Raw genomic sequence first — 26616 nt, forward strand, 5'->3', positions numbered from 1 at the left:
ATTCGAATCCATTACTGTTCATTTAATAATTTAAGATATTTCTGAAAATAATTTTAAGAAATTATGACTGCCCATACTTTTTATATTACGTTAAATAAATAATGTGTAATTTTGCCGACAAGAGTTTCAATCTTAATAAAGGCGCATTTTCCATTCAAATTGTTAAGGTATTCCGCGATGACTAATACCCAATAGTTAGTGCCTAGTGCCTATGGCCGTTTAGATGAAAGTTGTCGTTTCCTTTTCCAACGCAATGTCAATTCGTCAGTAGGGATGGCGATTCTTTCCAAAAAAGATCGATTTTTAAATCGATTCGAATCGAAGTCTAATAAATCGATACACAACAAAATCGAGGTGAAAAGAATCGATTTTGAAAAAATCGATCTTTTTCCGAGTTGCTTATTGAGTCTATGTTTTTAATACAAATACAAACCCATTTACCAATTAAAGGGTTTTTACTACTAAATCAAAGTAACAGGTATTAAAAAAGATATTTATTTCAGTTAAAAATTTAGTTTACATTAAAAAGTTAGTTTATAGTTCCCAGTACTCAATATCCAAGCTTTTTAAGAATAATAATCTGTCTGGCAAAAGAAGCATGAAAGCAGAATAAATGCAGTGGAAATGAGAGCGTTAAGGAGTATGATGGGTGTGAAATTGAGTGACAGGATAAGGAACAGCGTGATAAGGGAATGTTGTGATGTGAAAGAAGATGTAGTTACAGGAATAGAAAAGGGTATGTTAAGATGGTTCGGTCATGTGGAGAGGATGAATGAAAGCAGGTTGACTAAGCAGATATACAAGGAGAGTGTGGAGGGAAAGGTCGGAGTGGGAAGACCTAGACGAACGTATCTTGATCAAATTAAGGACGTCCTGGTAAAGGGTCAGGTCAAAAGTACCCGAAACCGCCGAGCTTGTATGAAGAGAGTTATGAATGTGGACGAAGCGAAAGAAGTATGCAGAGATCGTGGCAAGTGGAAAGAGGTAGTCTCTGCCTACCCCTCCGGGAAAGAGGCGTGATTTTATGTATGTATGTATGTATGTATAATCTGTCTAGCCTGCTAGGATCCAAGCGATTACGCTCATCACTTGCGATATTCAATACATACATTCAACCAATTGTAAATAATTTTATGTTCGTATCAAAACAGAAAAAATCGAATCACGATTTCGAGGGTGAAATATCGATTCAATGGATCGATTAAGAACACAATATCGATTTAAAAAATCGATTTTTTTGGTCTACAAAATCGATTCTTCGATTATTCGATCTCAGATCGCCATGCCTACCTATTCGTCAGTTCAGTCGCCATATTTGATTGATTAGTTGTTAAAAGTGCCGGAGGGAATGATTGCTGAAAACTGTTGAAAATATCGTTTAGTTTCCGTTTTAATTACTTCCTAAATAACTATAATGTCTGGAGGAAGTGGTGGCAATAGAAATGAGTGCAGAATTTACGTTGGTAATTTGCCCCCAGACATCAGAACAAAGGACATCCAAGACTTGTTTTACAAATTTGGTAAAGTTACTTTCGTCGACCTGAAGAATAGGAAAGGCCCTCCATTTGCTTTCGTCGAATTTGAGGATCCTAGGTTAGTACAATTCAATTGTAATCGCATATTACTAGATTAATATATCATTAACCACGCTCTATGTTGACCCGCGTCGCTCATCTTATCACCCAAAGTGGGCGTTTATTCGATGATTTTTATCAACTGGTGGTGTGGTTTCATGGCATTTTTTGGGCCTACATGTTAGAGGTTTAATCTTCGTACTTGCATACTAATGTGTGTCGCAGAGGGTAGGTTGATAGGATTGTAAATGTAATTGTAACATGGACTGAACAAGAATTTATCATATATTTCATATAAATTATAGCAAGAAATTTCTATGTAACTGTGTTATGTTCATATTAATTATGTTACAATGTTTTCTTATTTACTATTCTCAGGTGGATTCTCATTCCACGAACCTATATATTTTTACTCACTTCATCTAATAGATGTGAAATCGAAAAGTTTACCTACTCAGAATTTAATAGTTTTATACCTTAACAAAAGTATAGTCATGGATTTTATAAAATTTTCAGTTAAACCTCATGACTATAATATCAAACATAGAATAACTTTTTGTAAAAAAAGAACTGGCCCTATCAATATCCTCCTTTTTTGAAGTCTGTGAAATTTCTAAAACCTCCTTAGGGTAACATACACACACTTTCTTGAAAACTGCATTCAAATAGGTGCAACGAAATGAGAAAATCACAGAAAAACATACATATGTACTTACATACAGTTAAAACTGAAACCACCTTTTTTAAGGTGCTATCACAAAGCATAATTATTATTACTAATTAAATAAACCTTAATATGGCATATGTTTTATCTTTCTTAAGATATCCTTGGTTATCCCAAGTGATGAAAGAGTAGTTGTTTTGTAAATAAGAGAGTAGGTAGATAGCGTTTTCACATCTATGGTCATTTGCCTGGATAATCATTAAACACTAAGATAAGTTTTCATAAATAATAAAATGAGGTTATCATTTATATTGCAATATCTTTAATATGCATATATAAATTCACATGTTTATTCCTTATGGTAAAGACAGAGCGAACAGTTTTGGCTATAACTATGTTCAAGTATAAGGCTTAACGATGGAATTGAGAAGAATTCCCAAATCAGCAGAAATAAAAATGTAAAAAAACAAGTCAGTATGTGCAATGTCATCAAAAGTTAATAATTCTGCTTAGTTCCATTACTTCAAAATACAAAATATAGAGGAACTAGTAAGTATTCAACATTGTTTAACCATTTATTATCAACATACCACATTGTTTATTGAGTTTAACTGATAAACTGCTACGCAATTCGCTTTAATATGCCACTTATCATAATGGTACTGTTTGTTGCATTTTACATTTTAAATATGTATGACATTGAGTACAAATACATTTTGCAACCTTCCTCGTTAAAATTCAATTTATGAAAATAACTATAAGAGAAAGTTATTTCTTGTGACTAATGTAGCTAAACTGATAGTGATGCTTAGGTGGAAACAGTCTTTTTTTTTTGGTGACATCATAATGAATGTAACTTAAGACTTGATAAATCTTTGATTTGTCCTTTGTTTTTGAATGACAAGATAAGGAGCTGAGTGATAAGGGAACATTGGTATGTGAAACTGATAGGAATATAAAAACAATGCTTTGATGGTTTGACCTCGGAATAAGGATGAATGAGAACAAGTTTTTCAAGTAAAAATACAAGGAGAGTGCAAATAGGAATGCCTAGGTAATATGTATGTAGGTACCTATGTAATTTTAATCCTATTGCTGTAATATGGATATAAGTTGTTTTATCTATATTCATCGCTCTCGTCATGCAAGCGTGTTTTTGCCTCGGGACACTGGTCCACGCATAACTGCGAGTGGTACCTGTGTCCCTGGAAGTGTATGGGCGGGTGCAGGGACGCGGACGACGCGGTGCGCGCGCGGGACGGCTACGACTACGACGGGTACCGGCTGCGCGTGGAGTTCCCGCGCGGCGGCGGCGGCGGCGGCGCGCGCGGCCGCGGCGGCGCCGAGCGCTTCGGCAACCGCGCCGCCACGCGCGGCCCGCCCGCGCGCCGCTCCGAGTTCCGGGTGCTCGTCACGGGTGAGCTCATACCACTGTTCACACTACTTTTATACCAAACAGCTATAGTTTGTTACCGCTTCTTCTGCACTGACGCCTCGGAAGCGGCAGTGAACATAGTTTTTAAGTAATTTATTTGACGTCAACCAATGTTGTTAAATCATACGTTTTGACAATTATTAAGCGATATATAGTATCCTATAGCAATGTATAAAAATTTTGAATTTGAATTTACGCTTATCACAGGGTGGTTCTATTGCATCATCCGTTTTGTTCATCCATAGTAAAATGGCGTCGTCGTGTGGTACCCGGCAGTTCAGAATAGAACCATTCCATCTTTTTCCCATGGATGTCGTTAAAAACGATTTAATGTACAGTTGCCTGATGGCGCAAGTTGCCTCACTATGTTTATATACCAGTGATATTTAAACTTTCACAGTGCACTATACTATTTACGTATAATACTGGTAATAAACGCGCACGTGACGTCCTTCATTTTATCTCGGAGGTATTGAATCATGTAACAATTGTAGTAATATTTATAATACCCATCTAGATAATTTACGGTGTGTAGAAAATGATAAAATATTTATACCTTAATCTATTAAAATTTTTGCTAAAACAAAGCATATTATTATACAATTTGGAATTGACATTAAATAAAAATTAATGATATTGTCGCAATAAAATTTTAAATTATATTATGCTAATTTGAATTGAATTACTTGAACAAATCCAATTGAATAAAATCAAATAATTAAATTGACAAACCCGCTTTCCGTTCCAATAATAACGTTGCTATACCCTACGGGATTCATGTAGTACCCATTATTATACCATTGACTATTGTAGTAGTCAGAACTGAAATGTACAAAAATGATATGCAATCAATGAATTTAAATTGAAATTATAACCACGGATTGTGTTTCATCAACATGTTTTTTCCTTTTGTATCTAAACAGGCCTGCCGCCATCCGGCTCGTGGCAAGACCTGAAGGACCACATGCGGGAGGCGGGAGACGTGTGCTTCGCGGACACCTTCAAGGACGGCACCGGCGTGGTGGAGTTCCTCCGGCACGAGGACATGAAGTACGCCGTCAAGAAGCTGGACGATTCCAGGTTCAGGAGTCATGAGGTGAGTTTGAATAATTGCATATAAAACATTGAACTGTGTGGTTCCCGGCATTAAAGAATAGGACCACTCCATCTCTTTCCCATGAATGTTGTCAAAGGCGACTAAAGGAAAGGCTAATAAACTTGGGATTCTACTTGTAGGCTATGGGTTAGTAACCTGTCGCTATTTGATATAGACGTGATTATATTTGTATGTATGTGTTTTTATGTTTGAAAGTTATTTGAATTGTTAGCAAATAAATTATAAATTATCTATGTATTTGTAATAATAAAATGTTAAGTTAGAATTTAAGGAAAAATATTGTAAAATAATTTCATGTATGTTATTTCTAGGGTGAAGTTTCATACATCCGCGTGAAGGAAGACTACGGCGGCGGCGGCGGCGGTGGCGACAGGTAATTTTAACGTTTAAATTTGTCAGCATTTGTTTTCTCTTTTTTTATAGCGCCGTGTGGTTGCCGGTACTAATATAAAAAATAATAGGATCACTCCATTTCTTTCCCATGGATGTCGTTAAAGACGAAAGGCGATGGGCTAGTAAATTGTCACTATTTGAATTTCAGTTCCATCATTAAGCCGTACATAGTGCTCGTGAACATTAAGTCTTTTCAAGTCTGTTTTCTCTACCTCGCAAGGTATATAGACGTGATTATATTTATGTATGTACGAGGGCGACACTGAAAGTTTTTACTACTTTAACTGGCCATTTGTTATTTATGTAATAAAAAAATGAATTCCGATTTTAAAAATGGAACTCTAGCACAATAATAATGAGTAAAAATTTCATTCAATTGTCATTATTTTTGCAATTTGGCGGCAAAGTGAAAATAATTCGTGCCAAAAATATGAATTTAACGCGAGAAAATTTTCGTGCAATGATTTTTTATGTCTTTCGGTGTAAGTTAACGAAGGGTTAGTTAAGGAAGGGTGGGCGAGGTGCTTCTCCCAATGGTTCCATCGGATGCAGCGATGTATTGACGTAAAGGGACACTATTTTGAAAAGATATAATAAAACTAATATTATAGTAGAATGCTCAGTTTAGGATTTTCCAAAAACTTTCAGTTTGACCCTCGTATGATTTAAAATGTGAATACACTATAAATGTTTTATTTAACACAATACAATATATATTTTTTGGCCCGCAGCTCGCGGCGCTCGCGCTCGTACTCGCCGCGGCGGCGCGGCTCGCCCACGTACTCGCCCGTGCGCCGCTCGTACTCGCGCGAGCGCTCGCGCTCCCGCGACCGCGACCACAACTACTGAGCGGTGCGTATGCTGTACACGATGTAGTAGCGACGGGTGAGCAGTACGTATCCTGCTGCTGGCTCGCTGCACACTGTGCATGTCTGTAGTGCAATCACACCTCGGCTATGTGCTAGTGGCTGTTTTACATTAGTTTTGATACTACCACATAATATACACACCACATAATGTACACTGTCTGTACCACCTACCTACAGGATGTAGTAGGGACGGAATAGGCTTCAATAACACCTCGGCTATGTGCCAATGGCTGTTTTACAGTTACATACATTAGTTTTGTTACACTGTCTGTTCTGTACCACCTACAGGATGTAGTAGGGACGGGACAAGCTCCAATAACACCTCGACTATGTGCCAATGGCTGTTTTCTACTTACATACATTAGTTTTGTTACACTGTCTGTTCTGTACCACCTACAGGATGTAGTAGGGACGGGACAAGCTCCAATAACACCTCGGCTATGTGCCAATGGCTGTTTTACAGTTACGTACATTGGTTTTGATACTAACCGGTGCAACTGCGGTGAGGGAAAACGTCGTGAGGTAACCTGCATATTGAGGCAACTGAATGCATAATAATGAGCCAATACGGGTTAGGTTTACCTGGAAAGGTTGCGGAGGTCAGACGGAAGTCGCTTCGTGTAAAACCCTGACTCACCCAATCCAGATCCATGGTCAAAGGTGAACCCCTGGCTCCTCTCCAGAGTGGTGAGGATGCAACCCGGGACTATAGCTAAGAAGAAGAAAATCTATAGTTCGTATATAGGCGAACGGTGTTTTACTATATGACAAAATGAAGAACTGATAGTATGCCGCTGCCCGTTGTACGCACTCACTCTTATCAGTAATGTGACGTCATCCGCTATTACATAAAAAACTAACTTTCTCTGATTGTCCTGGGATTTGGACGTTCATCTATATAAGTATTTATTATAAAATATAGCATCGTTGAGTTTGTATCTCGTAACACAAGTATCGAATTTACTTCGAAGTTAACTTAATCTGTGTAATTTGTCCCGTATATATATATTTATTTAATATACTGTATTGATATGGACATGTCCCGGCTTCGGTAGCATTTACACGTATAAACCTTTCTCTTGAAGAACTCTTATCTTTAAAAAACAAATTTGCTAAAGAACAACGTGCAAAATAAAACCAATTTGCTCGAGTGGTTAATAAAATCTTGTCATAGAATAATCATTTATAATCTCGGTCGTAAATATGACCAACGGTAAAAATACATAGTGCATCTGAATTTTTAACCAAAACCATTATGATTGTTACTAAAAAATATTTATTAATCTATGTACTGTTGATCTCAGATTTTCAAAATGAGTTGTTTGAGACTTATAGAAACGAACATTAAATGTAAAATTAATCGTTCGTTAATAGTACTTATATATAAACACATGAAAAGTGTTTTGTTTAAGAATGTTTAAAGAAAACATTGTCCAAGACATGTTTAAGTATTGATTTTTACTTACAATAGGCCATTAGTATTCACGTTTCATGCATAATGTAACACGGTTCATGGAAATTAAATCCTTATTCGTATAACGAAGCATACGTACTTCATAATAATATTTTTAATAGTCTACACTTTCACAATGTCTTTGAAATGTTTTGGCAAAAATACCATTACGCAACTCCGCCCGTCTTACTAAAATCTTTTTTCCTTCCGTTCCCGTGGGAATTTCAAGAAAAACAGTATGCGTGAACTCGAATTTGATCCTGCTAACCTTCGAAGCATTGTCGTGGAGGGTGCAACGGGGAACACGCAAAGATAAGAGAGAAATCAAGATAAATTCAATGGTTGAGACAAACAGTCGTTCCCATTAAAAATATTAGTATCGACGGAATGTTTGGCGCTGTTGTCTGAGTCTCTTTATTCTTAACCAAAAAGTCCCGGGTTCGAATCCCGGCCAGGGCATAATGAGAAACGAACTTTTTCTGATTTCCCTGTGTCGTGGATGTTTATCTATATAAGTATTTATTATAGCATCGTTGAATTAGTATCTAATAACACATGTATCCAATTGTCCCGTATATTATATTTTATTTATAAGTATGTATGTGATATTAATATGAATAGGAAGGTTACTAATAATTTTTGAACAGGACTTGAGACGAGGATCAGGATTACGTTGGGAGTCAATTAAGTTTATTGCACTCTGTGGTTAAAAATCGTAATTCTAATTTTAAAGCTTTCAACGAGATTGCGACACGTTACCATCATCCCTGATTAAACCAAATGCCTTAATTGAGCATTCGAACTCCTGCTATTTTTTTAACTATCATACTATTTATTCGGGTCACCTTGTATCGTTATCTTGTTGTAAGCTTTGAACACTATAATAATATTAAGTTTCTTAAACTCGTGCATAATCGTTAAAATATAATTTATACTTATTGTGGGAGATGTCTAATTAATTTATTTTAAGGGTTGTCTTTTTTACACTTACCGTCATAATTATCATTCCATCCTGCTTTCACAGAGGTTAAGTTATATTTTAAGGTCAAAATCAGCTGTGGGTGGTATTTAAATTTTAGATGAGACAATTTATTGTTTTTTGGATACTTGAGAAATCATTCAAAATAGTACCAAATTGTTATATAGACGTTACACAACCTCAGTATTTTAAAGTAATTTAAATTTTTGGTGATTAAATTAATAATCAATACGTCTATTTGTGTGCATACATTTGAACAGCATTGGTATCTATATTTTTTAGTATATTTGTAAATATATTTGTACGTACACCTATATAAACGTATATCTAGTGCGTGCGTTACTGAAGGCACTGTTTATCGGCAGCTCGCGGCGAGGCGCGGCGGCGGCGGCGGCGACACATCATCATGCTAGATATTAAGTTGTAGACAGCGATTCCAATCATAACGACCGACTTTTACTCGATTATATCACTTTTTACAACCCAAATGAGACATTCGGAGGTAGTGAGATACACTAATCAAACGATTTTGAACGAATTTGATTTTGTGTTGATATGAATATTTATTATTTAATTTTAATCATCACGAGACAATGTATTCTTAAAGAGTTACTGCAAAAATAGATCAGTTTCAAATCAATTTTATTATTATCCATTAATTGACAAAACACTATCCCATTCCATGTATGAATAAACAGATAATCGATCGATTAGTGTAGCACCTCCCTAAGAAATGACAATTGACATTGACAGCTCCATTCTAACGTCTATTGAAGATATAAATCGATAATGGATCTTATGATACACACGGACCTATGATACAGTCATTTTTCAAAATCTTCGTTTTGTTGAACAATGAAGTCATAACTTTAAAAAGACAAGTGTGAAGTAATAATGGATCAATTAGTGTGGGTACATATCTAAGATATTAATAAATATATAAGATTTATTGCCTCCATACCATATCAGGTACAAAAAGTATCTTTGACTGAGAATGTAAATTTTGAAATACCAATATTACAAATTTAAGAAGTTGTCGTTATGAGTCGAATAGAGAGGTCTAGTGATTGGTCAACTGTATTTCCAAAAATCTAAAATAATTCAGTGTAACTGTTACACTCTCAAATGATACTTTGTAATGCATTGCAATGATCGTGTTCTTTTGTTAATCTTGTACAGACCTGTCACTAGAAAAGTCGCTCCGAGGGATACAACGGTGAATAAATATTTACTCACCGTTATTACTTTATTACTCTTATATTTCTCTCTACCGTTATTAATTTGTACGTCCAATTTATCCTACTTCAGTTTCTTGTGCCTACACTTGTGTATCATTCACGGAATACCCTCTGAGCGACTGAAGCGCCCTCTATAATTGTAACATTTTCTTGGATAACTATTACGTTATGATTAAAAAAGTTTTCTTTTGTTTCATCCACTGTGGATTGGGCTCGTTGGATGTGCTTGGCTGGAGGTGTGAGTCAGGATGGCGTAGGATCGGATCGCGTGTAGGATCGCAGTAGGACGCACGGACGGATCTGGGATGTTGGACACGGATCGGGATTTCGGATCGTACCTATGGATTCTATCCAGCACGGACGGAGGACCTCTCGCGTTTAAGGATTTTGTCTTTTTTCTGGATTCGGACAGGACTCCCGAAGGATCACGGATCTTTGGGTATGATTTTGAAATTTTTGCAAATAACTTATGTTGAGTGCACGCTCGGTTCTGAGTAATGTTTGGATCCTTAACTCACACTTTGTTTGCTTCTCGATGTCTTCTTATGTAGGAAGGTGTTTACTGAATGTCACCTCACTCTGACCTGACGGTGGTATTATCAAGGTTTCATAATTTGCTAAAAGAAAGAAAGAAAGAAAAGAACACAAATATACTAGAAAATGCAATTGCTAAATACAATCCAGTAGACAGAATTAACAAATTGGCATTGATGTAAATATTCTCCTTAGGAAAGTGAACATGTGTTACCTAATTCCACTTCTTATATACTTACTTGAGTAATATTAATTGTAATCAACTCTTATATATATAAACATGCAAAGCGCAAACAAAAAAAAAAAAGAACTTGATAATCCACCCACAAAATGCTATTTTTTGAAGCAACTAGTGATTTTCATACAAAGTTGAATGAAAATCTATAATTAAACGCGACTAATTAAAAAATAGTCCCATTGGTCACCGTGAACCGACATCTGTAAGCTTCGCTGATCATTAGACACCTAACATTTTAATGTCATAAGTAATTAAGCATGCTTTTATGAGCTTTCATACGCGAGGCGAACATCACGGGGTCTATTCAAGAACTTAACAAGAAATGTTTTACTTTCCCACTCTTTCTATCTTTATGGTTTGCTATAGAGTTAGAAAGAGAGGTAAGATAAGACATACGCCTTGTCAAAGTTCGTGATTAACCTCACAGGAGTGAGAGTTGTGAATGCGATGTGAACGAGTAATTCGACGTAGACTCAAAATAGTATCACAAATTGATCGATGTATGACAAACGAATGTATTTGATATCATAGATTTAATGGAAATGTATTTAGGGTAGGTAATGGTTTTGCATTCCAAAGACCAACACAGTTTGATGAAGTAATAAATTCACTGAAGATAAATAACAAGATTTTTATTTATAAATAACCCTAATTAAGTTATAGCAGTTGTTGCATGCTCAATGTTCAAGTTCCAATTCAATTAGGTTGGACTATTCTAGACTAGCTTTAATTGCAATTTCTTGACGATATTATTTACAATTATTGACACAATAATATATTTAAATTCGACAATATGTTATTGTTACACGGAAACATTTTTTGAGCAAGTAACATCTGCCTATCACAATACAACCTTAGAAACTAAATCTTAAAACCCGAATGTATGGCGCACGTGCCAAAAGTGAGGTTCTCATACGTGACCTGCCGGAACCCTGCGTCCTCTATCATCGATTTGAATTTCTCCTGGAAATCGTCAGGCGTAAGTATCTTGTTTTAGAAGTGAGCAGTTCGTGTAACTGAATCTTGCGTTTGCGTACATACTTTGGTTTTGGGAAATAAGTAGCAATTTTGTGGACAGATTCGCTACATATCACATTAATTTTTATACTGCCCATAAGTCAAAGACAATAAACTACTGATCCGTCACAGGCCATCAAAACTAATTCGAAATTTACAATTTGATGTAGGTGTAAAATTTATATAAATTTCAAACGTACATACATATGGTCACGTTTATATCCCTTGTGGGGAAGATAGAACCAACAGTCTTGAAAGACTGATAGGCCACATTCAGCTGTTTGGCTTAATCATAGAATTGAGATTCAAATAGGGACAGGTTGCTAGCCCATCGCCTAAAAGAAGAATGCCAAATTTATAAGCATATCCCTTAGTCGCCTTTTACGACATCCATGGATAAGTGATGGAGTGGTCCTATTCTTTTTTCAATTGGTGCCGGGAACTATACGGCTAAATTATTTAAATTTCAAAGAACGTATATAACTAGCATTCAGGGTAATCTTTCGAAGTATGACATACCTGATTAGGAAACTGTCTGATGCTCTCCACTAGGTACTGGTAGGGCTTCCACTGGCCCGCGATCAGCTGGCCCAGCACCGGGATCATTTGGAACGAGTACTGGTCGTAGATCCTGGGCAATTGGTAATTAACTATGTAAGCAGCAGAGAGCAGCCATTTTGGTTTTGTTTTATGAAGTTTGATCAGACATAAGCCAGTGGTGACAACCGGGAATAGACATATTATGGTGTCGTGTGGTTTTCGGCACACTACTTTCTACGGTTGGCAAAACAATAGGACCACACCATATCTTTCTCATGGATGTCGTAAAAAGAGACTAAGGGATAGGCTTATAAACTTGAGATTCTTATAGGCGATGGGCTAGCAACCTGTCACTAGTTGAATCTGAATTGTACCTATCATTGGTAACTGTAATTTAACTTTATGATATGCAATAAAGATTTTGAATTAAGCCTAATCAGCTGAACGTGGCCTGTTAGTTTTTCTTTTTTATACTCGTATCTATTCTAGGCAAAGAATAGGCATAATGAAAGATCATATTTTTCCATACAAAGTTCAATAAGCTGATTGGTCAATTAGTATGAGAAAAATCTATGTACCTATGTAGCATTTGTTACATAAGTTTATCAGCATGCTTTTTTATGCCCTATAGACGGACCATAAAAAATTTCCATAATAATAATTACCACTGTAATGTGTCGTTAGGTATGTGACTGAACTCCAGGCACAGGAAGCGGCCGCCCGGAGCCAGCACGCGGTAAGCCTCCTCCAGGACCTGTGAGTGTTACAAAATGTCACATTTCGTTACTTTTTTTTTTGTCTCGTGTGGTTCCAGACTAACTTAGCCCACCATTTCATCCGCGCGAATTTAGCGCGACCTACAAAAGGCTATAGGTTTTTTCGCGCGAATTCAACGGGAACTAAAGTTTTACATACACCTGATTGTGATATACATATTATGTGGATGGATGAAATCCGATCATATGAAATTTTTGATATTTTGTGAGAAAGGTGAATGTTCTTCAACTTTTTTGTTTTTGTAAGTTAGTTTCTTGCCAATTTTTTTTTTCCTTTGTTTATTTGACTGACTAAAGACTGTCAATATTCAATTTTGCTAAGTTTTACAGAATTCTTTGCCAAATACTTTAAGAGGTGTATTATAACCATTGTTATTTGCGTAAATAAATAAACATAAGCGATAAGTTCAGTAGATAACGCGTGAAAAATAAACATTAGTAGGTACATTAGTTTCAGTACTAATCAATGCTCTTAATTCGGGAAAACATCGTGAGAAAACCTGCACATTCAGGCAACCACCATTGATCCAATACGGGTTACCCAATCTGGGATCCACGGTCAAAAAAGCATACCCCAGACTCCTCTCCAAAGTGGTGAAGGTGCAACCGGGACAACAGCCAGGTGGAAGAAGAATACTAGCCTTGTCAACGTGCGTACAGTTCCTGATGCCGAACGCGATGGTGTAGGCGGTGTAGCCGTCGCTGCGGAGCGCCAGCCGCTCGGCGTCGCCGCACTCCCACTCGATGTCCACCCCGCACTCCGAGGTGTAACCCTGTCTGTACGCCATGATGATTATTAACAAGTTACATACATATGGTAAATAGAGCCAACAGTATTGAAAAGATTGAATGGCCACGATCAGCTATTTGGCATTATAATAGAATTGAGATTCAAATAGTGACAGGCTGCTAGCCCATCGCCTAAAAAAGAAAACTATAATAATTAATCCATTAAAATTATATAATAATTAAAATAGTAGTACTTAATAAAGATAAATATAGCAATAAGGCGAGGCACTCACTTGATAGCCCTCTGTTTGCCGACGTCCAACATGGCCTGGTTGATGTCGCACACGGTGACGGCGCTGCGGCGGCCGGCGGGCGGCGGCCCGCGGTGGCGCAGGTAGTTGATGTAACGGAACGTGATGTCGCCTGAAACATCAGGGCTTGTAGATCAATATGTGGAACTCATATTCAGTAATGTGCGTCTGCAATGTGGAGTTAACAACATTTAGATTTGATTCGGAATATACCCTGAACCAAGGCTACCTGTTACAGAATTCTGATACAGGAAATTAAAATTAAATATACCTATGTGTCTACCTCATGTCTGTAGAGCTTATAATATTGTTGAATAATCCATAATAATGAATGACGATGAAGGGGAAGCAGTGATTCACAAAGGAAAGATCTTCTGGCAGGCTAGGTTATTGCGTGCAGTTCTGTGCAATAGATATTGAGTTGGAGGTCGTATTTATTCTACATCTGTTGAAATTTTGTATTAAGCATACAGGCTGTGATTGTCTATTGGCATGGGACATTTGAGTTGTCACCCCAAGGAAGAAGAGAAACAAGGCTATAGGCTGTTTTTCAGGAAATATCCGTGATAACAAACCTCAGGAAAAAAGTCTAGTTTGGTTTAGTTTTAACTCCAAGAATTAATTGATAAATTAAAGATTGGTCTAAAACGATCCTAGTAAACCTAGGTAAGTACCTGTGCCGCCAGCCATATCCAGCAGTTTGGTGCCGTGAGTGGGAGCCAGCCGCTGCATAAAGATATCCTTCCAGATCCTGTGGATGCCGAAGGACATCGCATCGTTCATTACGTCATACTTCGCAGCCACGGTCTCGAACACTTCGTGGACTGATGGCAGAATATCAAGAAAATATATAGGTAGGAGTTTTAAGAGAGTCTGTTCACAAAAGTACTGATAAAAATCGATTAAAACAATGGTAATGTAGGTTCTAAACCAGTTCATTAGCCACCTTTTTTTGATTTCTCCTGCTCATCCACAGTTTCGAATCCAAAGTGAGTCTGTTTCCTAGATTCGGCATTTTCCTTTTGAGCTGTATCTGTGCTGAGCGCGCGAAACCTAGACACCTGGTATGTGGGCTGCTTTGTTCGCAGTAGCAATAGAAGTCCTTTTCGTAAGGACATCGTTAAATCTAAATATGTGAAAAATGGGAGGTTTTTTATAGGTTAAGAAAAGGATTTTGATTTGGTTTTTGACATTAACACTTAAATCAGCTGTTTGCAATTGTCAACCTACAAGATGTTACGTTTTGTTGAAGTCAACTTAAATATGTCATGAATTAATACATATACCTATTTATTTATCAGCGCAATTAACATTCGTTATCCTATCCAACTTTCGCATGATTTATTTAAAGATTTATTACTGTGTTTGAGAGTTGTTTGAATTTTGAATCGAACAAAACAATAAACCAAAACGTATTTCAAGAACATCAGTATTGTTTTGCTTGTCAGTGTCAGTCAAGAAGACAACAAAAAAGGTAAACAAAAAGAAAGCGGGCGAATGTTGTTAATTTGTGATTCATTTTGGCGATTTCTTACTAATTTGATAATGAGTCAAATTCGACGTACTTTAGTGACTGTAGATCAGTTTGTTAATCCCAAAACTAAATCATGTGAAACAGGAAAAGCCATGACAACAAACAGTAAGTTACATTCAACATTACAATTTAATTCATCATTAATATTCCTGAAGCCCAATTTGTTTTGTAACTCCCTCATATTTTTCCTTCTAAATTTTGAATTCAACATGTAAACCGTTTTCATTGTCAAAACCTGATTGTCGAACACCAATTTAAGGTGGCACTCCAGCTATGGTCCTCCACAACATCCCGCACTACCAGCAGCGGTTCCACTGGGACTGCGGAGTGACGTGCGTGCTCATGCTCCTGGAGAATAATGACCGACAACAACTGCTCGACAACTTCGCGGAGATCTGCAGAGAAGAGGGCTTCGGCCAGTCCACGTGGACTATTGATCTGTGTTATTTGTTAAAGAGGTAACTTTTTGCAAATTTAATGATTGTAGGTATCATAATACATACATACATATGGTCACGTCTATTTCCCTTGTTGGGTAGACAGAACCAACAGTCTTGAAAAGACTGATATGTCACGCTCAGCTATTTGGTTTAATGACAGAATTGAGATTCAAATAGTGACAGGTTGCTAGCTTATCGCCTAAAAAAGGAATCCCAAGTTTGTAAGCCTATCCCTTAGTCGCCTTTTACGAACGGAACGGAACCACACAGAACTGTAATTGTACAGCAAGGTATTGTAATATGGTAATTTGTTTGCTGGTAATAATAGAAAATGAAAAATATAAAAAATATGTTTCTCCTCTTCTTCCTTCTGGCGTTAGTCCGGTCACATCCTCACCTTTCTTGAGAGGAGCCTAGGATGCACCTTTATGACATTCATCCTGGGTTGGGTGAGTCAAATGTTTACACGAAGCGACTCTCATCTGACCTCCGCAATCTTTGCAGGGGTAATGAACCGACTCAAGGAACAATTACATATTTTTTCAGATTTGGAGTCCCTCATACCATGTACACCACGATGGTGGGCGTCAATGAAGACCACAAGAAACAGAACTACTACAGCAAAATCATCACATTGGTAAATATTTAAAAATACACTGGGCCTTTCAGTCTACAACAAACAAAATAAAATGTTTGCCTCTGCCCATTGGCCTTCAGAAAACAGCAAAGGATATGAAAGGAAAAGGTTAAGAAGCAAAAATTTTCACTTCATCAAAAAAAATCTGAACTATGTAAGAGCTGGATCTACATAATTATGCAAACTATTGAAACGAAAGGAATGTGAAATTTTGTGGACAAAATCACTAATTTATTTATTGCATCCAACTTACTCTATTTTAACAGATGACTCAATACCAAAAGAAAGCCTCAATTAACTATTTACACGGTAACATATTACATTAAGAGCAATCCTACCTGACTACACTAAAAGAATTTTGAAGAATTTTGCCCATAAATAAATTTTATCACTTAAATATAGTTTAAAAGGTTGTAACTTGCAACAGGACCGTGAACGCGTCCAAAGGCGTTTCGCACAAGCTTCTGCAAATGGCATTAAGGTGGTTCCGAGGGGAGTCTCACAGGACGAACTGTTGCAGCACCTGCAGCGAGGACCCGCCATCTTGTTGGTGGACGCGGGGCTGCTGAGTTGTGATCTCTGCAAGCATAATAAGATGCGCTTTGAATTCAGGTGACAGGATATTAGAATTCTTTTTCTGTGTACACTATCTGTGTTACACTATCTATATACATTGTCTACTATTATTGTTAACTAATAATTAGCAAAAGTTCTTTGAATGCAAATTCGTTAGCGCAGAACTAGTTTCTAAATTCATTTGATAATTTTAAGAAATTCTCTCAGTCCTCCTTCTTTATAAGATAAATACGTTTTCTTCGACTGTTACTTTTGCATGTAAGTTGAAAACACTAGTTTATTATTTATTTTGCAATTTTCATAATAATTCTACAATATTTGATAACTAAAAAAGTAATCTTTTGATTTAAATACCTTCCCACAGGCGTTGGTTCGGCGGCGGCTACCGCGGCCACTACATCGTGTGCGTGGGCGCGCGCGGGCCGCTGCTGCTGTACCGCGACCCGGCGCGCCGCCCCGCGGGGGGCCCCGCCGGGGGGAGCCTCCCCGCGGGGAGCCCCCCCGGGGGGAGCCTCCCCGCGGGCAGCCTCCCCGGGGGGAGCCCCGCGTGCGGCGCCCGCGCGGCGCGCCTGCTGGCGGCGCACGCGGCCAGCGGCACCGACAGGGACGCTATACTTATACACAGGGATTACCGGTGATACTTTATAGAACATCCATGGGATTTGGAGCAGAAGCTTTAATCCCTCAGAAGATAGCGATGTTACCGGCCAAGGAACGAGATAAATGGTCGCACCGCTAGCATTAAAGTTATTGTTGTGTGCGTTAATTAATATGACAATAAACATTTTTATTGTATCAGAAATATGACATTTTCACATATTATAATAATAATTCATTATGTATACAAATATATGTGACTGAGTGAATATCCATCACTCCCAGTGTTGACACCTAAAAAGTTCATTAAATGGTTATTATTTATGATGCTCCATACTTTGCTTTCATCACACCTCAATGTGAACCGAATTTATATTAAACTGTTTTTTTTTATTTTTTACTTGGCTGTGATTTCAATGTTGTTGTGTTTTGAAATTATTTATTTTAAACAAATTGTGGTATAATAGTTTGTTAAATTTGTGTATCACATTATTATAGATACATCTATTTAGGTAAATTATTTTAATCTTTTACTTAATAAAAAAAAGTTTTATAAAACGTAGGTGGTATTTGTAATTTTATTTGGATTCCCATGCATGCATAATATGCTTAATTTAAGGCTTAAAATAGCCTTAACAAATATTATTTTATTAATTTTGTAAATAAGTGATCTATTGTATTACCTACCTATCTAACAAATAAAGCGTAACAGTTAAGTTTTCACGCTTGAACAAATTTTGATGAAATTTGGTCGACCCTGAGGAAGAACATAGGTTAAAAAAGGGGAATAAATGTGTGTAAAGACACCACGCGGACTAAGTCGCCGGCAAAAACTAGTATTTACTAAATCGTCGAGGGTAGCTAACTACATAGAAATAAGGAATATTCGCATTTAATAAAGAAAGAAACTTTTATGTTTCTTGCCTTTTATCTATAGGTAAGTATACCTAGTTACAGCTTTTTAAACAAATATCCAAACTCCATAAAATTTTTGTTGTTGCCAAATACAAAATCAAATAGAGCAGAGCACAGTTCTTTCAACAATACAAAATCCAAGAGTTAATATAATTTTTCGTTATTTTAACTTTTCATTCTCAATACTATCATTAAGCCAAACAACTGACCTTGGCCTATCAGTATCTCTAGACTTTTAGATCTGTCTACCCCGCAAGGGATATGGACGTAACGTATGTACCTTTCTAAAATATTTTTTACAAACGGGATTCAAACCTATTTCACTAACACTTCAAATTGAATATTAATAAAATCAAATTACTTACCTACATGTTTATCGAAATGATAACTAGGTATAATATAAGTCAATAAATTTTTTATTAAAGTTTCAAACATATCTAATTACTAATAAAAAAAATCGGATCGAATAGCCATTTCATGATGGGCTTTATAATCTGTGCAAGCCCTTACAGATTACTTCCGGAATATTATTATCAGTCGCTGCCCTGGGAATCCCCGCACATATTTATATTAACCCAAACGAGACTCTATTTTAAAAGCATAAAAATCAATTTAGATTGTAATAAAATTTGTAAAAATAATATTGAATCAATAGATAACGTAGTTGATTTTGTTTTCTTAGGCATGTTACATACAGGATGATAGAATTATTGAGATAATTACTGAGTTATCCACTCTTTGATCGTGGTTACTAAGCCCGGTATGATTATGGAAATAATAAATCAGATATTAGTTTGACTTAGTACCTACCTAGTGGGGGATTTACCTAAGCCTAGAACCTACAGCATATAAAATACTTATAATGCTTACTTAATGGTAGCCAATCATAAAACCTTCGGATTCTCAGAGTGGGAGAAAAGCTGGTAGGTACCTTAAAGTGATGGGGTCATGAAGTGAAAAGCAATTTGCTAGATTGAATTTTGAATTGACCTTTATACTAAGTACCTACTCAATTCACACCAACGAGTTCCCACTATACCTATGATCCAATACGGTTTCCCCTGCAATTTTTTTCTGAGGTTAGACTTGAATCATGGCAATGTTTCGCTTTTATTAGAATAGAATAAAATAGATTTATTTTCAAAATTGGATACAAGGTATTTCTTATTGACTTCACATCACTTAAATCTAATTATAACTGCTACCGCTTTCAAAGAGCATGTGTAGAAGAAGCGGCGGAACAAACTACACGGCAACATTTTCACCGGACGCTCATTTACAAATATATGTAGATCTCTTAAATCTATTATGGCATGAACCGGGACAGCGGCGCGATGAAAACGGCGTCGCGCTGTCCATACTACGGGGCGGAATCGTGGTTATAATTGAACATAGGGCTCTTCACTGCTCCAGAAAGGAGCCCCGGGTGTGCCTTAGGTCATGGTCGCCACAGGGATTCACACCTGGAGGATGTGACGTTTCTGTGAAACATCGCAATATATTGATAGAATAAAGAAAACTTTATTTGGACTAGTTTTACAAGTTAAAAGAGGTCTTGTTCACTAAAGACACGAGTACTAGCAAGTAGCCGCCAGAGGATAGCGAGATACTTGGTGAATGCTGATAGTCTAAAGGTAAAGGCCCGGGGCGCGTGCGGGCGTTTTTATAGGGCTCCCAGGCAAGAGAGGCGCCAGGGAGACCGAAGCGGCGCGATGTTACAAGGATGATGAACGAGTTCACTCTATATCTTACAACTTTAAGCTAAATTACTAAGATGTAATGAGCAGGGAAATACATACATATAATGACGTCTTAATCTCTTACGGGGTAGACAGAACGAACAGCCTCAAAAAGACTGAATGGCTACGGTCAGCTGTACCTATGGCTTAAAATAGTGACAGGTTGCTATTCCATCGCCAGAAGTGTCCCAAGTTTGATTGACTTCTACAAACGGGAAGAGAAGCATCTTGGTTTGTCATCTCTATGGCTTGTCTTCGCTATATGTATATACATATAATCTATATACCTTGCGGGGTAGACAGAGCCAACAGTCCTGAAATGACAGATGGACCACGTTCAGCTATTTGCCTTTAAGATAGATTTGAGATTCAAATAGTGACAGGTTGCTAGCCCATCGCCTAAAAGAAGAATCCTATCCCTTAGTCGCCTTTAACGTCATCCATGGGAAAGAGATGAAGTGGTCCTATTCTTTTTTCTATTGGTGACGGGAACCACACGGCACAATGCATGTACCAAAATCTTAAAAAAATCCCCTTCTAATGCATACAGCATCATGGATATGACGCGTTAGAATATGTCTATAAATTTGATGGTTTTGTTGTTTCACAGCCATTGCGTCGTGGTTCACCATGACTCATTACGTTTACATAATATTATGTGTGGAAGTATTTTTAGGACCGAATATAGCGCTTGGATTTGTAAGTACTCAACATACTTAGTTACATTTTTTTTGTAAACATTAATTCATTCATATAATCACGTTTATATCCCTTGCGGGGTAGAGCCAGCAGTCTTGAGTTTTCTATACAAAGCCTCAAGTTCGTAAAAATAGAAATAAGTACGTATGTGGATATGAAATAAAAACTCTTATTGATGGGTTTCTTGTCCGTCCTTTAAACTGACAAGCCAGAACTACCTATTGAGAGTAGAAATCACAAATTTGGTATTGACTGTGTATATAAAATTTAACTTGCGAAATGTAGTTTATGAAGCAATAAAAGAGAATACCAATCACAACATTCACAGGATTTTTTTTATATGTAACGCTGCGTAGATCATATGAGGTGGTATTTAACAGTTTCCTTCGTCAGAATATTTTTATAAAAAAAAAAACCTCAGGTAAAATACTCGTAAATAAATATGTCCCTACAACATATCAATTATATCTACAACACGCCTTCATTTTCATCACAAATTTTCGTTTTACGTGGGTAGTGAAAATACTCCCATAGATAAGTATCTTGGATGTCTATGATCAAGGATTACCGTGTTGCACTCAATGTTGCCAGTATGTTTTAAATAAGGTCACGTTAAATAAATGGCGGAAATAATCAGACTAATCATTTGAATAGAAAATATTGAAGGTGCAACTCTTGTACTGATTTAATCAATATAATTATTTGATTTGATCAATATAATGGAAAGAAGTAATTTGAAGCCAACGCAAGGGGTAAGTTTATAGCCTTACTTAAATAAATTTAGAATTTTACCATTTATTACTATGGCCCACCAGATTAATTTAGGAGGGGCGCGGCGGCCCCTGTCCTTTAGAAACGTTGAAACGGTCTGTAATTATTACATGAATTTAATTTAAATGTTGCTGTAATTTCTACAAATGTTTCTGCGACGCTTAACATAGAACTATTGGTACTACATATATCTATAAGTATCATATCGCACATGGCTTGTTTTTGTGTCGCATTGTATTTTTGGGCCAATAAATTTATTCATCCTGCCGCTAGTCTCACCTCCCTGGAAGGTACCTACCCGGGAGTGCGCCTTTGATCATGGTACCGAATTGGATTATCTAGAATTGGAATTACATATTTAGAATTGGATTGAAGATCTGGTATATATATATATATTTAAGACCTTGTTGTACACATGTTATGAAAATAAAAATTTGAATTTGACCCCCGCTTGATCCTTTGCAGAGGAATCTAACTCGTATTTAATTATGGTTACACATACAGTCGCCTAAACGCGCAGGTATCACGATGTTCCCCTTCACCATAAGAATACTTAACATCCAAACGAATGAAAAAACAGAAATTTGAGAAGAGATTATCAATCAGTTACCTACTTGATATTAAAATAGGTAGTAGCTAATATATATTTGCCATGTGATTTCCGGCACTTAAGAATTGAATCACTCCATATCTTTCCCATGGATGCTGTAAAAGGGACTTAGGTAAAGGCTTATAAACTTGCGATTCCTCTTGCAGGCGATGGGCTAGCAATCTGTCACTATTTGAATCTCAATTCCATCATCAAGCCATACAGCTGAATGTGGCCTTATCCTTTACCAGATGGCAGATTTTTATGCAAACAAAAGACGTAGGTAATATTTATGACAGAGCGTGACATTCACTTCCGCGGCGCTATAACTCTACCACCGATAACATCTTATCAGTCAGCCAACAAACCGTCTTACAGTAGGCTACAGAAGTTTCTACAAGTTACAGTGGTGATTCCCATGAGTTTCCAAGTTTTACCTACTTCAAAAAACGAGGTTGTGTGTTTCGACGTTAGTTGTGTGTGATTTTCGAAATAGTGACAGCGCATTGATTTGTTTTTTTTTTTGTTTTGTTATTAAAAGTATCTGTAAGTATATTTTAACAGATAATATAAGTTGTCAGTACGGAACAAACTTAATTCAATTTATGCAACAAAAACAAATTAGGGCTTCTCTCTTATGGGAGTTTGCAGAAAAAGAGTACCCTAAGTAACACCTTAAGGCCTTGTCTGTCTCTTTGTCAACTGCCAAATATTTTCTTCAATACCGATCTAGTAGTTTTTGGGTGAAACTTGTCACTATTTAAATCTTAATTCTATCACTAAGCCAAACGCCTGAAGGTGGCCTATCAGTATTTTCAAGCCTGTTGGCTCTGTCTACCCCGCAAGGGATATAGACGTGATTATATATTTTTATGTATGTACGTGTAGTAAGTACATAAATTTTATGGATTATGGATAAATTATCTTATGAATAGCTTTGTCTGATTGTAACATCTTGTACAATTCCGTGAAAAATACCTACAATGTAATTTCATTTTTATCTCTTTGTAAGCAAGAAGATTACAAACAAAGATCGACTTTATTCTTATTATCATGGAAATGATATTACATTATATACTATTACTTTTTATTTACTGTGTGAATACTATTGTATTCGGTTTAAACTATAACCTTGTTACAAAACAACAATAATTTGAATTCAGAAGTTTATTGCCAACTTAGGTTAGTAATAATAAGACGTGCTGCCAACCTTAAAAATTTTTTATCACACATGTGATTCTTTTTTGTTTATCAATAACGCCGATATTGAGCGATAGTGTATCGAAATATTTGGACAAGGTGAGTTCTAAATACATAAATCTTTACTTACTAAAAGAGACCTTTTTTATGAATTATTTTTAGATTGCTTTGTAGAGCCTATGTGAGTACACACACCTACAATCTACTATACATTATGATCCTCATCCTAGCCAATCAATAATTATACTTAGTTTATTGGATAAAATAAAATAACTATAAGTAATAAATATGTAAGTTACCTATCTATATAAAACTAAATATTGAGACGTAATGGGGTGCCGTCACATTCTCGTATTCGGTCTATCTGTCGTAAGAGGCGGATAGGGGAGAAACGAATTTTTGATGTAGTGTGCACGACTTAACTCCATGTGACTACCTGATCTACCCACTCCGGGACAGTTGGACCCTGGGCTATTCCATTTAGGGAGAACACACACCTATGCCAAATTTATTTATAAGTATAATAATAATTATGCCATAATTATTAACTTTTATTATCATAGGCGTTTTGTAAAAACAACTGGTAGATTGTATCAAAATGGTTCATTTTGTAATTTGTGGAAACCCTGTTAAAATAGGAATAATTTCGTGTGTTTGTTTGTGGCATTAAACTCCCAAACTCAGAAAACGAATAATCTTGTGAACGAAAGTTGATTCTTTGTCCTGTTGTTATTGTAATTTAGAATAGACCCCGCAGAATGTTATGTCTGAGTTATGAATGAATTTACTGAATTAGCAAAAATTGCAGCCAGGCTGTTTTTATAAGACCACCCAACACACAAAATTCGCTTTAATTATTTTAGCCATAAGTCGTAGCCTTAGTTCGGTCAGCCAACCATACGAAGAAATAATATTTAATAGGTACCTACTTACGCTAAAGCCAATCTCAGTTAATTGTTGAAGTTGGTACCTATCTACTTTGTTTGCTCCTACCAGATCTGCCCAGTGTTAGTGTTAGTAAGGCTTTCGTAGAGTGCGCACACTGCCTATCTAAGTGACATGTCACTAGTTTGAGAATCGTTAATGCTTATTTTAACGCGCGCGGAGTTGCGGTAAACAGATCCCATCAAATATTTCCAGGAACTCCCGCCTCCAGGCATGTCCCGCACGGTACGCAACGAGCAGTACAAGGGCGTGGTGGAGAACTTCTCCATCCCGGCGGAGATCCACGAGCGGGATGGCAGGAAGTTCGCCAGCTTCGGCGCCGTGGTGCCCATACATTGCTGCACCTCTGAGGAGGTGATAGTTTACTACCCTTAATCTCTAATATTCAGACTTATAGCCGTTTTTCCGCCGAAGATTTCATTAGCGATGCTGTGCATATATTGCTGTTTTTCTCGTTATGGTGGGTAAAAAATAATAGAAATTGCGTAATGTAATGTCACTTTATCGATAATTAGTAGAAGGTGCGCGAATTTGGGTCTGTTTTACGCGCTTCCATGGATGTGCAAAATTATATCTCAACCATTCCAAAATAACTACCTATCAAGAATGCACAACATTAAAATTCCACTTTTCTTTCCGTTTTGGCATTGTGTAATATCTTAAATAGCTTGCTAAATTCTTAGATCGAAACTTAAAAGTCAAAGTTTAATTTTTTGCAGAATGTAGGCCTCTAGATACGCACGCCATACAGTAACCTGTCACTTATTACAAATTTGTGGTTTATTTCAAACATAACTACTTATTAAACGGTTTTATTTAGCTCACCCCGTTTGTTTTATTCTTGGGTCAAATTTAGTAATTCAAATTTTTTTTATAACAGATAGCCGAGCGCGCGAAGACCACGCACCACTATTGCGATGTGTTCACTGAAGAGAAGATGGCGCCACTGGGAGAACTGGCTTACGTCAGGCTCGACGAGAACACGGCCGAGAAGGTATATCATACAGTTAATGAATGTCTTAAAGTTTCAAATTCTCCATCATTTACTTTTGGAAATAACGCCTCAAAGGAACTAACTGACTGTAGTACCTACCAAACATACAGCAACAGACTAAGGGAATTCCCTTAGTGACTATATAAATTGTCCTATTCCTGTAAATATGATTTGATTTTAATTTGATTTAATTGTAATCTCTATTATTATTTAAAAATATAGTAGTTTTTATATAAGTATCTAATGTAAAAGATTATATTATAAACATTGTAAATTTTGTTTTCAGGTGTTCATAAATCGTAGTAAGAAATTGCTGATGGTGTCGAGCGACGGCCGCATAGCTCAGTGGCGGTGCGCGCCGAGCTTCGAGTCCAACAACCAGTTCCTGGCCGGCACCCCCGTGGTCAACCAGGACGGGGCCCTGGTCACCGTGGTCACCGCTAAGAAGGGGAACCATTACGCTGTCTCTACTTTCGAGGTTGGCTTTTATAACTAGATCTATGGTCGGAGGTTTCTTTGAAAGTCCATGTACAAAAAACTGTTTAACAAGCTTGTTACATTCGTCAACTAAAAATATCACAATAGTCTTTGCTAAGAGAGCATCCTGTGTCTACTTTTTAAGGTTTAACATAGTTAAACCTTAAATAACAAAGTTTCCATAGATCTATGCTCTGAGGAGGCAAAGGTCCTCATTATATTCCCCGTCAGTCATTTTCTGAAGTGATCGCCTGTGAAAAATATAATCGAATAAAAACATGACGTTTGGGTTCCCGCCAAAAAGTCTAACCTCCAAGTTCACAACTTTCAAAGTCTGCGCGGGAATACAACCTAATCCATAGACTAAACAACCTAATTTTTCATAACCAGGGCGAAGGCGGGTACTTCGAGACGTCATCTCTATGGCACACCATCGACCTGGCCGAGGGCCGCGTGGCGTACGGGCTGCACACGTTCTCGTCGCGGGAGGAGCTGCGCGCGCACGTGTCGCGGCTGGCGCGCGCGCCCGCGCACGGCGCCCCCGCGCCCGCGCTGTTCCGGGCGCGCCGCCCCCGGGTCGCCTTGGTGGAAGCCGGCGGGAAGCAACTAGCGCATATTTATCTACAGGTACTTATA

General features: G+C 37.2%; 4 protein-coding genes across 13 annotated transcripts in view; 3 read left to right on the top strand and 1 right to left on the bottom strand.

Annotated features, from left to right (window-relative positions):
- Positions 1–26616, top strand: part of LOC106140284 (poxin) — a 209168-nt gene that overhangs the window by 181693 nt on the left and 859 nt on the right. For 3 of the 7 annotated variants that reach the window (XM_060950797.1, XM_060950799.1, XM_060950798.1), the window contains exons 2-6: positions 21718–21756; positions 24705–24863; positions 25390–25503; positions 25790–25981; positions 26371–26607. In XM_060950797.1, coding sequence (XP_060806780.1) covers positions 21724–21756; positions 24705–24863; positions 25390–25503; positions 25790–25981; positions 26371–26607 — 735 coding nt within the window. In that variant the 5' untranslated portion in view covers positions 21718–21723. Of the gene's footprint in view, positions 1–20925; positions 21005–21598; positions 21757–22646; positions 22819–22971; positions 23664–24704; positions 24864–25389; positions 25504–25789; positions 25982–26370; positions 26608–26616 lie in introns of those variants that run through there. The other 4 variants (XM_060950795.1, XM_060950796.1, XM_060950794.1 and 1 more) reach the window with 4 other exon arrangements.
- Positions 1299–10689, top strand: LOC106139916 (serine/arginine-rich splicing factor 1B). Of its 2 annotated transcripts, none has more exons than XM_013341426.2 (6): positions 1299–1593; positions 3468–3655; positions 4597–4769; positions 5102–5163; positions 5915–6075; positions 8850–10689. In XM_013341426.2, the coding sequence occupies exons 1-5, from the start codon at positions 1415–1417 to the stop codon at positions 6030–6032; spliced, it is 720 nt and encodes a 239-aa protein (XP_013196880.1). In that variant the 5' UTR covers positions 1299–1414; the 3' UTR covers positions 6033–6075; positions 8850–10689. The 2 variants fall into 2 exon arrangements, with proteins under 2 accessions (XP_013196880.1, XP_013196879.1); XM_013341425.2 differs by having other exon boundaries at positions 5915–6035.
- On the bottom strand, positions 11106–15118 carry LOC106139917 (2-methoxy-6-polyprenyl-1,4-benzoquinol methylase, mitochondrial). The gene is made up of 7 exons (XM_060950801.1): positions 14814–15118; positions 14542–14691; positions 13850–13979; positions 13469–13604; positions 12717–12805; positions 12031–12142; positions 11106–11457 (listed from the first exon to the last, which is right to left on the bottom strand). The coding sequence occupies exons 1-7, from the start codon at positions 14983–14985 to the stop codon at positions 11356–11358; spliced, it is 891 nt and encodes a 296-aa protein (XP_060806784.1). The 5' UTR covers positions 14986–15118; the 3' UTR covers positions 11106–11355.
- On the top strand, positions 15131–18128 carry LOC106140281 (protein GUCD1). Of its 3 annotated transcripts, XM_060950803.1 has the most exons (6): positions 15131–15506; positions 15661–15859; positions 16388–16478; positions 16906–17090; positions 17419–17536; positions 17567–18123. In XM_060950803.1, the coding sequence occupies exons 1-6, from the start codon at positions 15365–15367 to the stop codon at positions 17690–17692; spliced, it is 861 nt and encodes a 286-aa protein (XP_060806786.1). In that variant the 5' UTR covers positions 15131–15364; the 3' UTR covers positions 17693–18123. The 3 variants fall into 3 exon arrangements, with proteins under 3 accessions (XP_060806786.1, XP_060806787.1, XP_013197310.2); XM_060950804.1 differs by having other exon boundaries at positions 15131–15341; positions 17419–18128; XM_013341856.2 differs by having other exon boundaries at positions 17419–18124.

The sequence above is a fragment of the Amyelois transitella genome, chromosome 22 (genome assembly GCF_032362555.1).
Source record: "Amyelois transitella isolate CPQ chromosome 22, ilAmyTran1.1, whole genome shotgun sequence".
In the NCBI taxonomy this organism is placed as follows: Eukaryota; Metazoa; Arthropoda; class Insecta; order Lepidoptera; family Pyralidae; genus Amyelois; species Amyelois transitella.